The sequence below is a fragment of the Gopherus flavomarginatus genome, chromosome 19, assembly GCF_025201925.1.
Source record: "Gopherus flavomarginatus isolate rGopFla2 chromosome 19, rGopFla2.mat.asm, whole genome shotgun sequence".
NCBI classification, from domain to species: domain Eukaryota; kingdom Metazoa; phylum Chordata; order Testudines; family Testudinidae; genus Gopherus; species Gopherus flavomarginatus.
The window spans coordinates 20,619,552-20,636,544 of NC_066635.1; the positions used below are offsets into that span (position 1 = coordinate 20,619,552).

General features: G+C 41.6%; 1 protein-coding gene across 2 annotated transcripts in view; it reads left to right on the top strand.

Moving 5' to 3' along the window:
- Positions 1-16,993, top strand: part of TRIM37 (tripartite motif containing 37) — a 56,663-nt gene that overhangs the window by 34,816 nt on the left and 4,854 nt on the right. For both annotated transcript variants that reach the window (XM_050928780.1, XM_050928779.1), the window contains exons 15-22: positions 52-264; positions 868-1,004; positions 1,683-1,774; positions 3,298-3,498; positions 9,153-9,461; positions 13,276-13,407; positions 14,644-14,830; positions 15,733-15,851. In XM_050928780.1, the coding sequence (XP_050784737.1) occupies positions 52-264; positions 868-1,004; positions 1,683-1,774; positions 3,298-3,498; positions 9,153-9,461; positions 13,276-13,407; positions 14,644-14,830; positions 15,733-15,851 (1,390 nt within the window). The remainder of the gene's footprint in view (positions 1-51; positions 265-867; positions 1,005-1,682; positions 1,775-3,297; positions 3,499-9,152; positions 9,462-13,275; positions 13,408-14,643; positions 14,831-15,732; positions 15,852-16,993) is intronic.

A 16,993-nucleotide genomic window follows, 5' to 3' on the forward strand; every position in this document is an offset into this window, starting at 1 on the left:
ATTTTCTTTGGCATACACTTACTTGTCTGTTTTTTTTAAAATATATTTAAGAGACTTGCAATTGAGCTTTCCCGTACCCAAAAATCACGAGGCATGTCGCCTCCAGACACTCATCTTAGCCCCCAGAATGATGATGGTCCAGAAACAAGACCAAAGAAATCTGGACCGAATCCTGAAGTACTACTTGAGAGTGTCACCACTCCAGCATTAACAAGAGATGCTAAGGATGACGAAGAGGAGAAAATCCGGCATGAAGATTTTAATGTAGGAATTCTCTTCTGTTTTCATTTTAAATTTTTATTTTATTTTATAATCCATTGTACTGTTACAGGAAAATTATAGAAGCATGTGTGTTGTGTGTTAGATGAACTATTCTCTACAAGTGCAGAACTAGTGGATAATGAGGGGAAAGGATACAGACTTTTAGGGAGCAGCAAAAAATTGTTTAAGGAGAGAAAAATTCCAAAGGCATGGTAAGCAAATCAGAGAATCTAGCTATCTAAAATGGTACTGTCAGGCAGGCATTTTATCTACTTGTTTTGCACTTTCAGACCCTCCTCAGCTCCTGGGTGATATTACTGACATCTGGCTTTGCTTTCTCTGTTTAGAAAAATATAATATATGGAGATATACCTATCTCATTGAAATGGAAAAGACCTTGAAAGGTCATCAAGTCCAGCCCCCTGCCTTCACTAGCAGGACCAAGTACTGTCCCTAACAGAGTTTTTGCCCCAGATCCTAAATGGCCCCCTCAAGGATTGAACTCACAACCCTGAGTTTAGCAGTCCAACTCTCAAACCACTGAGCACCCAAATAAGTAAGATAAAATTTCTGCTGTACAGAAATTCTCATGTTTTGTTGCTCCAGTATGAGCTCTCGGATGGTGATCTGGATGTAGACCTTGCTGGAGAAGATGAGGTAAACCACCTAGATGGCAGCAGCTCCTCTGCTAGTTCAACAGCTACTAGTAACACTGAAGAGAATGATATTGATGAAGAGACTATGTGAGTGACTGCAAAAACTTACCCAGAATTGTTATCCTCTTGGCCTAATGTCAGTTCCCATCAGAATAGAATCAATTTACTTTGTATATCATAATGTCTTTGATTGATGTGTGACAGCTCAGAGGCCAAAAGCTGGCCCAGAAATGACACCTACAGTAGTGTGGTAGAAATGCAAGATGCCAAATCTGCAAGCAATTTTTTACTGGTTTATTTCCAGTGTGTTGGCTTATTCAGTTTAACGTGTTGTCCTTGACTAACAATGTCATGTAAGTCTCTTCTCAAGAGATTAGTTAGCTCTGATCCTACAATAATTTACTATTGTGATACCCTACGCAAGTACAAGTGCTGTTTAGAAGTAGAGCACTTCGACTTTAGACTATTTAAATACTGAAAAGTTGAAGGACACTATCAGATCCACATATTTAACATACTATTCAAGATACATATTCTTGTAATGAATATAGAAGGCTTGCAGAATCAGGTTCTAAAATTCCACCTCTTGGAAACATGTCGATTTTAAGACGACTGGTTTGACAGTCAAGTGATGATGCATTTTGACTTGTTAGTTTCTGCAGTTTGGAAGCTACAAAACTGTAGTGAGATGTTTAGTTTTTCTGTTGTTGACAAATCTTGCAATGCCTAATTGGAGGTGATGGTCTGATTTTTCTTTGCATCAAGGTCTGGAGAAAATGATGTGGAATATAATAGTAATATGGAGCTAGAAGAAGGAGATCTCCAGGACGATGCTGCTGCTGCTGCTGGAGCATCAGGTACAGAAAGAAACATTCACAATCAAACTAACTGTAATTTGTCAGGTTTCCTCCCCTGTTCTTTTCAGTGCCACATCAGAGGCAATATTGAGCTGCATATTCTAGAGGCATTTTCTATTTTTGAAAATGCTGCGTCATGTACTGTAAACTAATTATTGCAGTAGAATGCCAGCTTCTCACTGGTTAGAAAAAAAACTGGAGGGGCCTTCTACTGAACATCCTTAAGAAAAAATGTCAGTTTGAAGTTTCTCTGGGAGCCTGGATTTTAAGATATTTAGTTTATACTGGAATGGAAACCAGCAAATGTGTCTTTGCTTCTACTCTACTGCTGTCACCATGGTTTCTGACCGCTTGACACATTACTTTAGATTTTGCTACACTGTTGTTAGTCAAGTTTTAATTAAATGAGGGGTGTGAAATATATGAATCTTTAAATATGGAGCAGGAAATAAATTAAAATATAAATAATTAAGTGGTACTCCATAAGATCACTTGCAGCATAAAGGTGACTGCAAGTCAAAATCTGACACATTTTTACCAGGATTTCTAAAATGACTGAATCTACCTATAAATGCACTCATGATGCCAGTGCCCACAGATCACACCACATAACTGCAGCATAGGTCTATTGGCAATCTTTAAGGAAAGCTGATCTTCATATCCTTGCTCTTTTTTTCCCCTTTCAATATAAACCTGTTGGGTCTTAGATCCAGTCTCTGTCATAACACAGGCAAATTTATGCCTTTCTTCAAAACATTTCTTGTCAGGCACTTGAGAAGCCTGACTAATTTATTTAACTATGGCATTAATCAGTTAAGAATAGGAGTAGAAACGGGGGTGTAATGTCTGCAGAATACAGTGTTATCTAAGGTTCTCTTCTCATGTCATCTTAGTGTATTTGTAAATCTTGATGCAAAGAATGTGTGTAACCCATTCACTTTAAAAGGAGCCTCTCACTTTTAATTGCTTCAAGTGCTTTTTCACTCTCAGTACTGATAATGCTGCTTTTGGTCACCTGCTTTGGAAGGAAGCCTTATTGGGCTATCTAATCTAATTTCCCAGATGGGACTAGACACAGTGGCTGGGTCTCAGATCTCTTATAGGATTGCTAAACACTATGTAATAACATTTCATAGCTCAAAGTAAGGCTTAATTGAAGATCTCCCTAGATCAGATAAAGAAACTCCTCATTTTTATGTTAGTGGGTTGTTTTTTTCCTAAATCTGCAAATCAGTAGGAACAGTTAATGTTCTTTGTATTTTATGAAGTCAAATTCTGTTGATTTTTCCATTTTAGGGGCTATTAGTTTTTTATCAATGTACTTTGTTTTTCTTCAGTGGTTTTAGAATTCGTACTTCCTTGTAACAAGGTTGCTTTTCCTGAGGTTATTTGGAGTGCTTTTAAGATTTCCATCCTTACTATATCAGTGATTTTTCAGCTGCTCTTTTGTGAAATACTGAAACCTAACACATGCAGACAGACATGGTGTATATGTACTTTTCCTATGGTGCTCTCTCTTTCAGGTAGTAGCCATGGCTATGCCAATGCATGTGGCAGATCTTCAAGGCGGGGAGGAAGTACTTTAGGCTCAGCAGCCAGCAGCAGTTTACTAGACATAGATCCCTTAATTTTAATGCATTTATTGGACCTAAAAGACAGGAATGGGATGGAAAATCTGTGGGGTCTACAGCCACGTCCTCCTGCCTCACTTCTGCAGAACAGAGGTAAATGGTGCATTTATATACAACTCTTCCATGTATTCCTGTGACAAAGTTAGATGCACATCAAATCTAAGTAATTTGTTAGAGATTTATTTAAGAACATAAGAATGACCATCCTGGCTCAGACCAATGGTTCATCTAGCCCAGTATCATGTCTTCCGACAGTGACCAATGCCAGGTGCTTCAAAGGGAAAGAACAGGTAATCATCCCCTGTTGCCCATTCCCAGCTTCTAGCAAATAGAGGCTTGGGACACTTCAGAGCATCATTTTGCATCCCTACCCATCCTGGCTAATAGCCATCAATGGACCTATCCTCCATGAATTTATCTAGTTCTTTTTTGAACCGTGTTATAATCTTGGCCTGTGGCAACATCCTGTAGCAAAGAGCTCCACACGTTGACTGTGTTGTGTGAAGAAATAATTCCTTTTGTTTGTTTTAAACCTGCTGCCTATTAATTTCATTTGGTGACCCTTCATCCTTGTTTTATGAGGAGTAAATAACACTTCCATATTTACTTTCTCTATATCAGTTATGATTTTATAGACCGCTATCATATCCCCCTTTAGTCGTTTCTTTTCCAAGCTGAAAAGTCCCAGTCTTATTAATCTGTACCTTTCCCTATTCCAATATATCTTCTTTGAGCTGGGGCAACCGTTCTTCATGCAATATTCAAGATGTGGGCGTACCATGGATTTATACAGAGGCAATATGATATTTTCTGTCGTCTTATGTATCCCTTTCCTAATGATTCTCAACACTGTTAGCTTTTTTGACAGCCACTGCTGGTTGTGTGGATGTTTTCAGAGAACTATTCACAATGACTGAGTTTCCATTAGCTTTGTTTGCATTGCCCATCATGAAGAGGGACTGAGGAAAGGCCAGTGGATTCTGTCAATAGCTGTTGCTGTATTTTAATAAATTCATAGTAGTCACTGTGTGCACCAAACTACAAAGTAGTCTTTGGCTTAATAGCTGCTTTCAGACTTAAAACTGCAGATGAGTATGGAGTCCAAAAAAAATTCTGTGTGGGGGCAGGAACAGTGTTTGTCTCTGTTTAAAGATAACTCGGGGGAGGGAGGTGCTGCCTGAAGAGTAGTTCCAACTCCATGCACATCTTGTGTAGCTGTCGTGGTATCTGTGAAGAGATATTGTTATCTAGTACTTTGCAGTAGTAGATCAGTGCCAGATAAATAATGGATTTCCACCTGGAAGGGATTAAGGTACAATAGACATAAACAGAACAAAACACAGTATACACAGAGTAGGGAATGGCTATTTCCTCTTCCAAACTTTTAGCTGTTGCTGAAAGTGAAGCTACTGAAAGAGTTATGTATGATAGTGGAGAGGCTGTTTCAGACATTTGAGGTGGCATGGAAGAAAGCACTCAAGAAAGCAGGCACAGGACACAGGTGGCAACATCAGGTGGAATGTAAAGCCAGGAAGGAAGTATAAGAGAAGTTGAGGGCAGTGATCATGAACGAGGGCTTGAAAAGTAAGGAAAGGGCACTTGAAAAATAGTAGAGGCTGATGCAGAAGCTCATGGAGAAAGAAACATGTACAGAATGACCGAAAGGAAGAAAATAGTGGTCAGTTTCTGTGCTGGTACTTATTAAATAACTTTGTTAGTATTTTGCATAAAATGTATTTGAGTTATAGTGTTAGGCTGATGTACCCTAACCTTAATTTTGTGTGAACCAAAGGAAAGGTAGATAGCAAGCTGTAAATATAATTCTGTCACAGCTAATTGTTGTTGAAGGTCATATGTTCCTCTCCTTTGTTAGTGAAGAATCATTAAATTGAATCAAACCTCATAAATAGATTTAGCAGAGTTAATGTTTGTTTGGGGCTAATTGGCCCACAGCCACAATATCTTATTTCAGGTCACTTTGAAACAACCATTTGGTGGCTTAATAGAGCAGAAGAGAAATAATAGTCCATCTGGTACAGATATATGCTCTTTCTCTTGACATGATGATGACATTTGCACTGGCCAATCTAAAGATAGGAAGTATCTTTAGGTTTGCATTTTGATGTTAACGTTCAAATTTAGTTGTCGTGTAAAATTCATGCAGTGGCAAGCAGGGTTATTCAGTCAGTTCTTGTTGCTTGTCCTACTTGCAGTTGGTCTCTCTGGAAATACAAAATACAAGTTCAGGGTTAGATCATCCCTCCTGCCGGAAAACTCCATTGTAGAGGAGACTCTGCAGGAAAGCCTTTCTAATACAGTCCCAGATCTAAAGAAGAGCTATGTGTAGCTTGACAGCTTGTACTTTCCACCAACAGAAGTTGATCAGTAGAAGATATTATCTCACCTATCTTCTGTCCCAAGCTATTATAATGTGCCTCTGTATTTCACTCCGGGGTTGGTAGGGAAATATTGTGCATCCTTGTGTCCCTGCTCTCACCTTCTTCCATACTACAGGACCCTGACCCTGCCAAATGATCATGAATCCACAGACAGATTCCTCTGTGTCCTTTCACATGAGCACAGACAGATCTGCGGGACATGATCTGCTCCCTAAATGTTTGTGTTCTGTAGATGCAAAGAAGTGGGAACACTAAAACATCCTTCCAAAGGATAGTGACCAACAATCTCATGAGCTATTAGCTGTTCAGTAGCCTCTCTAATCCATTCAGTGTAGGAAGAGATGCTGAGGTCTCTGTTTACTACTTAGGGGACAGATGACCATGTTGATAGTCTTGGTAGAGAGATCTAGATTTGGATGGACCATAAAAACCAAGCTTGGCTTCCTCCTGCCGTCTTGCAAAATGCAGATGAAGTATATTGGCAAGAGACTCTGTAGGGCAAATCCCTGTTGCTGTTTGTGCCACACCTGTTCTGCAGATCAGTGGAAAAAAGCCTTTGGTCTCTGATGTGAGCTCTCACTGCAAATTTGTTTAATGAAGGTGTCAAGGTCTGATTCCCGCTTTGAACTTTAGCATCCAGAAAGTGGGGACCTGCATCTACCCCTCTAAACTTAATTCCTAGCTTAGATCTGATAACGCTGCCACCAACCAGAATATAGTGTTTGGTACACTTTCTGTCCCCCAAAAACCTTCCCTGGGGAAGATCTACACTGAGATATACACTGATCCAAACTCCTTGGATCCTAAAACAGAGAGGAATTAACCTTTCCCTCCCCCTTCTCTCCCCCCACCACTCCCTGGTGAGTTCAGACCCAGTCCCCTTGGGTCTTTCACAAGGACAAAATCAATCAGGTTCTTAAAAAGAAAAGCTTTTAATTAAAGAAAGGAGAAGTAAAAATTCTCTGTAAAATCAAGATGGAAAATGTTTACAGGGTCTCAGCTTTACATAGACCAGAGGGACTCCCTCCCCCCTAGCCTAAGTATAAGTTACAGCAAACAGGGGTAAAATATCCTTCCAGCAAAATACACATTTGCAAATCAAGGAAACAAATATAAGGACTAATTCGCCTCCTATCTAGTACTTACTATTTAGAATATGATAGACTGTTTCAGAAAGATTGGAGAAAACTGGTTGCACGTCTGGCTCCTCTTAATCCCAAGAGAGAACAAAGAACAACCCAGAAAGCACAAACAAAGACTTCCCTCCACCAAGATTTGAAAGTATCTTGTCTCCCGATTGGTCCTTTGGTCAGGTGTCAGCCAGGTTCACTGAGCTTGTTAACCCTTTATAAGTAAAAGAGACATTAACCCTTAACTATCTGTTTATGACAGAAGGAAAGTGTCTCTTCTTAGATTAAAAAGGTTTTTATAATGATGTAGCACTTGATCTAACTTCCAAACTGAAAAGAGTATAAAGACAGTGTAGAGGTAAATAAGTCCTATGCAGTGTAGTCTGCTTTAAAAAAAACAAAACAAAAAAACCTGAAGACTGGACAAAAGAAGCAGTTTGAAGTGGCCGGTGAGCTACAGGTGATGCAAGGTTGCGTACTGTCAAGACTCTGCCTTGACAAACTAGAGAGAGCAGGTGAAGGCATTGAAGGGATGGGATGAACTTGCACTGTTGGCAGTATGACCCAGACTGAGGCCTCCATGATAGTGTTGTGGTGGGTAGGGTCTCCGCTTCCTTCAGCCACTTATTGCATTTGGTGTGGTCTTTCTGTGTTGCTGAGATCCTTAGATACCTGACTTCGTTCCTGTACCTTGTTCAATCACCGTGTTGGAACAAGGCTTCTTTTATGTCCAGAGCTTGCTAAGTTTTGCCTCCGAGGGACTCAAAAGCCATTGGGGTATAGCTCTGGGCCAGCTGAATTTGCAATGAGATGCTTAGAATTCTGAAAGCGTAACATAGAAGATTTCCAAGTTGATCTAATTCTGGCCAATTAACATAAATGCTCATCTAGATAGTATCTCTTAGGCCACGTCCAGACTAGGGTATTAAAATAAATTTTAGATACGCAACTTCAGCTACGTGAATAACGTAGCTGAAGTCGAATTTCTAAAATCGAGGTACTCACCTGTCCAGACGGCGCGGCATCGATGTCCACGGCTCTCCGTGTCGATTCCGTAACTCCGTTCGGGTTGATGGAGTTCTGGAATCGATGTAAGCGCACTCGGGGATCGATACATCGCGTCCAGACTAGACGCGATGTATCGATCCCCGAGCAATCGATTTTAACCTGCTGATGCCGCGGGTTAGTCTGGACGTGGGCTTAGAACTGACCTGGGGCAGCAAGGGACCTAAGGGACTTCCTTTACTTCAGATTCCTCCACTGAATCGTCAGTTAATATGAAATAAAATTATTCTTATATCCAAGAAATGCACTTGCCAGCAAACTGATGAGCAGGTGAACTCAAACTTGTCCAGAGATGTGAAAGGCTCTCTGTTGCCATGACTGGCATACTAAGGCAAAGCAAAGCACCCAGCATGAAAGAACCTCTGTCCACTGTTCCCACTGAGGTGGAGAGAGCTGCTGAGAGCAGATGCCCTATGTCGCTATAGCCCAGAGGAAGGGGATGGAGTTTTGATTTTGTTTAGATGAAATGAGATCATTCTGCATTGGGCACCCATTTCTCTTTCACATACTAGAGTAACTACAGAGGGCACTGTGTACACAACTAGTCTGAAACTTCTTTGAGCGTGTCTGCACTATACAAATTGGTGCTAGCAGTCTTATTTGGGGTGGTGAGGGTCCTGATTCATATTATTGCATGTTGTCTTTTTTGCCAGTGTGAACAGGAAAACATTGCGCTATTCCCATTTTTTTAGGCAGTCTTTTAACACTGAAATTGTTCCCTAACACTGTCCTGTTTTCCCATCTGCACTGGCAATAAAAAGTAACGTGGATTTCTCCCTACCCTCAAGGAAAACATTACTATCACTAATTCTTTGCTCTTATCACATAGGCAGCCTTGTCTCTTGCTATGTTAAAGGGATCGTCAGGACAAATCTGATAAAAGGGAAGCATTTAAAAATCTGAAACAAATAGAAATGTTCCAAGATTTTTAAAAGATATTTATGGAAACAGTTTAACAAACATCCTCTTGTAGTATTTGCAACCAAGACCTTGCAGCAGTTTGCTAGTGCATGGGAACTTGGATGTGAAATTGACATATTCTCTACAAATCCTTCCAGTCTTAATAATGAAAGAGTTTAAAGAAAAAAAAAATACTGATGGAGGTTACAAACATTTTTAACCTTCGTGTTCGTTTAACCTTTTCCTTGTAAAGCATCATTGTACTCTCTAAAAGACCGAGACCAGCGGAGGCACCAGGCAATGTGGCGTGTGCCACCTGACTTAAAGATGCTGAAGAGACTCAAAACTCAGATGGCTGAAGTTCGAAGCAAAATGTCTGATGTAAAAAACCAGCTGTCAGAAGTAAGAAGCAGCAATGGCTCTTGTGAGGGGCAACCCAGCTTTCTCCCTGGTGATCAGGGGCCTTTGGCTGCCTGTGGAACAGAAAGCTGCAGCAAGTTACAAGAAATAGGAATGGAGTTGCTGACAAAATCATCAATTACAAGCTGTTACATAAAGAGTTGTAAGTGTGGTATGGGGGAGGGGAAGGCTTAAAGCTGTCACTTCTCTAGATGGCAGTTGTGTAGACGGATACTGTATCTAGGTGTCTGGGAATAAAAATACTCAGCCTTTTAATAATTTAAACTTTATAGCTGAGTTTGTTTATAGTAAATATCTTTTGAGAAGCAGAAACATGAAACTCATGTTTATTGACAAATGGCTTCTCTAGAAACTGGTTCTAAAGTTTTCAGCAAGCGCATTATAGTTATTAATATTTCAGAATGTGATAAGAATCTTTGAAGCCCATGGCAGATGTTATTTATCTAATTTCATGTTGACCTTATGGGTAGGTAGCATGAAGTTTAATCCTCTGTAAAGACAATTTTTGGTGGCAAAGGTTACCTGCAGACTATATGCAGATCACTTCTAAACTTTCTCAAGTTTTACTAAAATGTGACAGACCTTGGAAAAATCCAAGCAATCTCGTAGAGCACCAGAGTGAGTAATTTCTTCTCATCGTATGAGAATTTTCTTCGAGTGTATGTGTGTGTCAGTGTGAATTCCACAGTAGGTGCTTGTGTGTGAGGTCGGAGTCTTTTGAATAGCATTGTCTCACACATGTCCCCGTCCCACTTTATGCTCTCATACAAAGCCCTAAAGGCCAGGGCAGCCACAACTCTTCCTCAATTCCCTCTTACTGCTCATGGCAGCAAGATGGAACCTCACAACTGTCTGACCTGGTAGTTCTTAACTCCGACTAAAGTTCTCAAAATGCTTCATAAATCTTCAGAAGTCTTCTGATCTACTGGTATACAACCTTTGTGAACACCTTTGACCCATCTGGATTGAATACTGACTGCCAGATACTTCTGTACGCGCCTTTCGTGTACAAGGATTCTCAACATGGCGGATTTGAAACCTGTAGGCTTCAAGCTTGCACATTTTGTGATGGACTAATTCTTTTGAAAGATGGACATAGCAGGTGCCTCTTCTGTTTAGGAAAGTCACATATACTGAGTAGATGTTCGGTATGCATATCTTTGATCACAAGATTGTATAAGTCATGTGGCCTGGGGTTGAAACTTCATCTCCTGGAGCCATTTCTGAAGGCCTCTTCAGATCCTGAGGAGATGGCACCAGAGTCCTGACAGCAGACAAACAGACTTCATCAAGCAGCCGTCTAGCAGACAAACAACTCCAAAGACCAGTGCAGAGATGATGACACCAAGAAAAGACCTGGCATCAGTACCAGTGCCCCCAGCACTGAAGCAGACTCCACTTGTGTTGCAGATGTTGGCACTAAAGCAGACACAGTGACATTGAAGTCTGGTACTGGCGTCCAGCACCAAAAGGGGCCATTCTAGACAGGAGCAGAGACTCCACACAGTGCTCAGAGCCTTCCTACAAGGATAAACCACATAAAATTTCTGGAGACAAATCCACGAAGTCCTGCACGGTTCTGAGGGCTGATGAGCTGCCTGTGGCACAAAGGAAAACTCCTCCAGCACCAACTCAAGATTGGGTGTTGCACTGCTCAGCAATGATGCCTATAGTAGATGAGCCTCTGGATGAGCTAGGTCTGTAACCATTATCGAGGCACCTGCTGGTACCAATACAGACCCTGGTACCAAGAGCGCCATCCACATTTCTGTGTACTGCCCATATAGGTGGTCTGTTCAGCCTCTCCATCACCAATGCATACGTTCCCAATGTCCTTAAGCAGAGAGCCCTCTCCTCTGCAATCTGTGATCAATATCCCGAAGGGGCCTGCCTGCACTCCCTACAGGACCTAACTACTCTCCCAAAGGAATGGCATTGGACTAGTCTATATCAAGCTAGCCAGTGATATCTCCATGACATGCCAGCATCACCCTGTTGGGCTCACTAGGGGTTGCCATATCAGTTGCTAGGAGCATGCTGGAGAGCGGAAGTGATCACTTCCCCATCAGCTTTCTGCCAGACCACAGGGAGGGCCATCAAGAACACCCAGATCTGGGGGCCGAGGAACACCAGTGTCCTGCTTTACCACCAAAAGACTTCTCATCCTCGTTGCCTGCTGAAGTGGTGTCTTCAGCGTAACTAAGTTTTCCAGGGGCGCCTTCTGAGTATTTCAGACACTCTCTAGGGAGGGCTGCATTGAAGAAATGTCGTAAGTTTGATATTTTTGACAACTGTGAGTCCATTCATAGAATCATAGAAGATTAGGGTTGGAGGGGTCCTCAGAAGGTCATCTAGTCCAACCCCCTGCTCAAAGCAGGACCAATCCCCAGACAGATTTTTACCCCAGTTCCCTAGATGGCCCCCTCAAGGATTGAACTCACAACCCTGGGTTTAGCAGGCCAATGCTCAGACCACTGAGCTATCCTTCCCTCCCCCCCCCGAATTGCTCTTCCCATAAATGAGGGACAGCTTGACCTGGCTAAATCCTTGTGGCAGATGCTGGCCCCTGTACCAGGCAGAGAAGCAGTATTAGGTTCTGTAAGCAGGTTTTGAGTTCTTTATGCCCACCCCAATCCAGGTTCCTTGGTTGAAGATCTAATTTATACTTGGGATTTTATCTTTGAGCCACTATCAGATTGTTCAGTACATCATATCCTTAAGTTGGTTTTCTTGGTAGCTATCACCTCTGCATGGAAGGTCAGTACACTCCAAGCCCTTACTCCTTGGACCTCTTTATGCATCCTTTTATAGAGAGAAGGTGATTCTGAATTCATCTGTAATGTGGTTTGGGAGTTTCATCTAAATCAATCAATTAACCTACCAGTTTTCTTTTTGAAACCATGCAGCACAAGGTGAGAGATAGATAATACTGTGGATTTTTCCAGAGCATTACCCTATTACATTGATAAGATTAAAGCTTTCAGATGCTCTCTCCCACTTTCCATGACTGTAGCTAGCTTGTCAAAAGGCTCTGAGTGGATCCCACTCTGCAATTCCACCTGTTATAACTACTAGCAGACCTCTCCCTTCAGTTGTCAAGTTGTGCTCCACCAGGACACAGGCAGTGTCATCAGCCTGCTTCAGAAATGTGCCCAAATCTGAATCTGTAAAGCAGTGACGTGGAGCCAACCCATTGACTTTTGTGAAAGATTGAACCCTTTATGTGGCAGCTAGGTCTGGTACTAAGTTTGGGAGAGCAGTACATCAGTCCTTTTTACCAATGCAGCTGATGCTTCTTACTCTCACCATCAAAGCAGAGTACAGTTTGCCAGTCACTTACACTGGAAAAAGCACTAATACATATTTGAAGACGCGAACACAATTTCTTACTCAGTAGTAACCGTGTTTCTTTGAGATGCTGTAGTTAGTGTGAATTCCGTGACCTACCCTCCATCTCTGCTTTTAGAGTCCTCATGTAGCATGTGCTTTAAATTGTGAGGGACCTGAGGGAGGGTTGGAGACTACTCTGCCTTCTACGCGTTCACACCAGGAACACAAGGAGACTTGGGCCGCATGTGGGCCTCAACAGACATTGCTGTTGAAAAGACTCCGATCTTGTGCACACATACAGTGGGTTCTCACTAACAATCCCATCTCGAAGAATTAAGGTAATCATTCCTGATCTGGTCTCAGGAGCATTATTGATTAAGCAAGTGGCTTCTTCCCAACATACCTTCACAACAGGAATAAAATGGAATGAAAACCTTGAAGGTATTTGAGAGATTCGGAGAGAAGGGGACAATATGGTGGCCCCGAGAATAAAGGGGAAGAGAATGTCTAGTGCCATTGCATCAGTTAGTTCCACTTCAGGCCAACATAAAGATGGGATGATGCAGAGAATTGACTGGATGCCTAGGCACTACATTCACATGCCTTTTGATTAAATATCTTTGTAGTCACGAGTAAGAAAAGTAATTCACCCAAAGCTACTCGTTCTGGAGCAGCAGGGAGCCTGTCTCTTCGAAGAGCAATGGACTGTGGGGACAATAATCTTCGCTCAAAGGGAGACTGTCAGACTTCTTCTGAAGGTAAACCTGAAATGTGGGAGTGCTTTAAATATGCTTTGGAATGCATCGGGGAAGAAGCTTCTTAACAGCATATCCTTGCTCAAAGTTCCCATCTTTGATTAAACGTTGTACATAAACCAGATACTGCATGCATCCGACGAAGTGGGTATTCACCCACGAAAGCTCATGCTCCAAAACGTCTGTTAGTCTATAAGGTGCCACAGGACCCTTTGCTGTTTTTACAGATCCAGACTAACACGGCTACCCCTCTGATACTTGAAACCAGATACTTTTTCCCCTAAACATGATTAACATTATTGCACCAATACAGACCTTTGAGAACCCATTACACCATCTTACTAAGCCTTTGTGTCTAGCGTTCATGCTCCACGTTCCTGGGACTTCCGTTTTCTAACAATAACCTGCCTATCTTTAAATAGTTTTAATACCCTAAATTGGTGTTTGTAGTATCTTGTACTTAATTACCACGTTTACAAGCAAGTTTCTGCTGTGTCTTACCAGGCAGGACTTAAATTCTGGGTTCTGTTTCCTCTAAAGGAAATACAAGAGAATTCTGCTTAAGTCCTGGTGCGACTTACTCCCGCACCATGTGGTAATAGAATTGGACATTATGGCCACCAGGAAAACTCTTAGTTTTTTTTAGTGCAGCTCTACCAGTGATAGCAACAGTGAAAACTGTAATGCAGCAGTTCTCAAATTGAGAATTGCAAATGGATGGTGGGGCTGGGGTGGGCGGGTTATGGTTCATGCCAATGGGAGTGGGATGCCAGGGAGAGGTCCCAGAACAGAAAGAGATTGCGAACTGCTGCTCTTGTGTATGCACATGGGAGCAAAATCATCTGTGTACTCTGAACGGTAGAGTTTTCACCATTGCTATCCCCAGAGGTGCTGCACCAGTGCAGAGAAAGACCTCTATTTTCTCTATGTAGACCAGCCACATAGATGGATCTATCTCTATTAAAAAACAGATCTGTATTAGTGCACCTGTGGAATTGCTAACATATGAGAAACTAATTTTCATAGTTCACATAAATCCAAAAGGTTAATCTATACTGGGAAATCTTGTAAGTGCTTTTTGAACCTGTGCTACCAAAAGTGGAAGCTGTAGGTGAGAGGATATATGTTTCTGGAAAGCACACATTAAGTGACCCTAATAGCAAGCGCTGCTCAGATGGTGACTTGAAAAATTTGAGATGTTTCATAAGTGCCAATTATCTTCACCTTTTCTCTTCTTAGGATGCATAGGAAGCTCAAAGTCTGGCAGTAGGCATGGCTCTCCCAGGTCCCTGACTAATAGTAATGCTCCTGATGTACTGCCTAAGCCAGAGGAAAGGGAATGCGAAGGCTCAGATTCTGATGTGGGCATTTCTGCTTTAAATGGCTTAACAACTATGGAGAAGACAAGAAAAGCTGTTGCTCTGGGGTAAGTGCTTTTCTTGCTGGATTATAAATGGATCATTCAATACTGCTAAAATCGAGCCTTTTATGTATCAAGGAACAAATTACTTTGAAGTCCATTCACATTTTTCTGCTGCTTCCTTTGGACATCCAGCTTTGGTCCATAAGTGAATTGTATGGCCTCATTTTTCAATGTAAAGAACTTTTGAGGGACATAACAGCTCATTTTAACTAAAGCTGAAGCATCAATAGCTGTAGTCTGCCCATTTAGATTTGCCTATTTAGACTTGCAAGTCAGACTTCTGTCCGTTTTTCTAATATTTCCTACTTCAATGTTCTATCCACCAGGATTTTACATCTAGTTTCCTTATATCGGAGAGGATATTTCACTGAGAATCCACCGGTCCTTTCTTTTCCTCGCTTCTGATTTTTCTGTGCTTCTCCAAATACAGTTTCATTATATATGTGTAGTAGTAGTTTTGAAGTATGCAATCAGGTTTTTCTAAATAGCAGGCCAATGAATGGTGGGGTGGGCTGTCTCTTGGTTCTTTTGTGCATCCAGACAGTTACGTTGAATTCTGTGCTTGCTTTCTGTCATTGATATGAGGCAATAGTATGAAAGGGTAGCTTTAAGAAAACTTAAATGTACATGCTGTGTAGAGGTACAAACTCCAGATGCTGAATGTGACATAGCATTGTGGGTCAGGGGAGGATATGTTCTTTGGAGAGCATCAGTTATGTACTTTCAGATCTCAAAATGGAACCCTGTAAATATTCCAAATAACTTCAAAGTTGGAAGTTCTCAGAAGCATAGGAGAGGTTCCCTGATGCTAAACTGAATGTAGCACTAGGAGGAGACGCTGCCACCATGCCTGGGTTTAATGCTTTAAGTTCTAATGCTGTTTTTTCCCCCAACCCCATTTTAAGGTCAAATTCTAAAGGATGTCATATAGAAGGAACACAACTAACTGATCAAGAGAACCACTTGGAAACTGGGGAGCTACAGGCCATTCTCTCTGAAGGCACCTCAGCAGAGGCAGAGGAAGGTAAAGGCAAGATCCAAGAAAATAAATGCTCAAATAGTGTAGTGACACTTTAAAACAGAGATAGTTGTTTATTTTTTGTCAAGGTCCAGACTCCAGAGAAGATAAAAAATAACAGTAATGATAAGAAGTAAATAAAAAGGTTGTAGAGGTTCAAAAGTGTCTAGCGGTTTGGGCCCACTGGATTGGGCCCACTGCTTATTGACAACCCCTTTACAACAAGAGTGTTTCTGTAAACTAGGTAAAAATCAGTTTACTTGGAGGGCTGAACTTGTGTTGCAACATTTGATAGATTTATAATGAACAAAAGGACGACTCCTCAAGTGTATGACAGTGAGGTGTGATGGAATTCAGAGAGCACAGAGAAACTTTCAAGGAGCTTTTTCTTAGTTTACGTTTCTAGTTTATTTTTCTACCTCTGGATGCCTATTTTCATCTTAAGACTTAGCTTTAGAGATGAGGTTTGGCAAATTACTAATTTAAAAGATGGATTGCACTTGTGTTCCTGTTAAAATACGGCAAGAGACCTTATTTGGGTATAAGGCTTCTGCTTGCAGGGATAAGTCTGGTGGTGATTGGGATCATGTCTGCACTGGACACCTCTTAAGTCTAGTTTAAATTGGGTTTTGCAGTAAGCAAGGTCCACTAATTCCTCTGAAAATCAGAAGAAATCTCACAGTTGTTGAAAACCGGGTCTTCAGCAGCATTTTGGGGTGGGGGTGTTCCACTCCGGGTGTTCAGCAGCGGGGAGTCCTTTGGTGCTATGGAAGACCCAGAGTGGACACATACACACCCCCGCCCCTGCCAAAGCCCCGGACCACTGCCAGGTATTCAAATTGGGCCCCACAGTTCATAAAGCTGGCCCTGTGAAAATGCATTCCTGTCTCTTTCACCTTGTCTTTCCGTGCTGGAGAAAATATTGTTGGCTTTCTTATTGATACTCCATGCAGAAGTGTGTTTCATATCTGCTAAAACTCTGCTGCCTTCCACCCCTGCGCTAATTTGAATTTCAATGACTGATGAATTGTAGCTCAAAGCCTATATTAAGGTGCTAGCATCCATCTCTATCTGCAGTGTGCAATATTGTGTAGGTGTTGGCATTTGCAGAAGGTCTCTGTGACATAAAACTGAATTTCTTCTCTTAG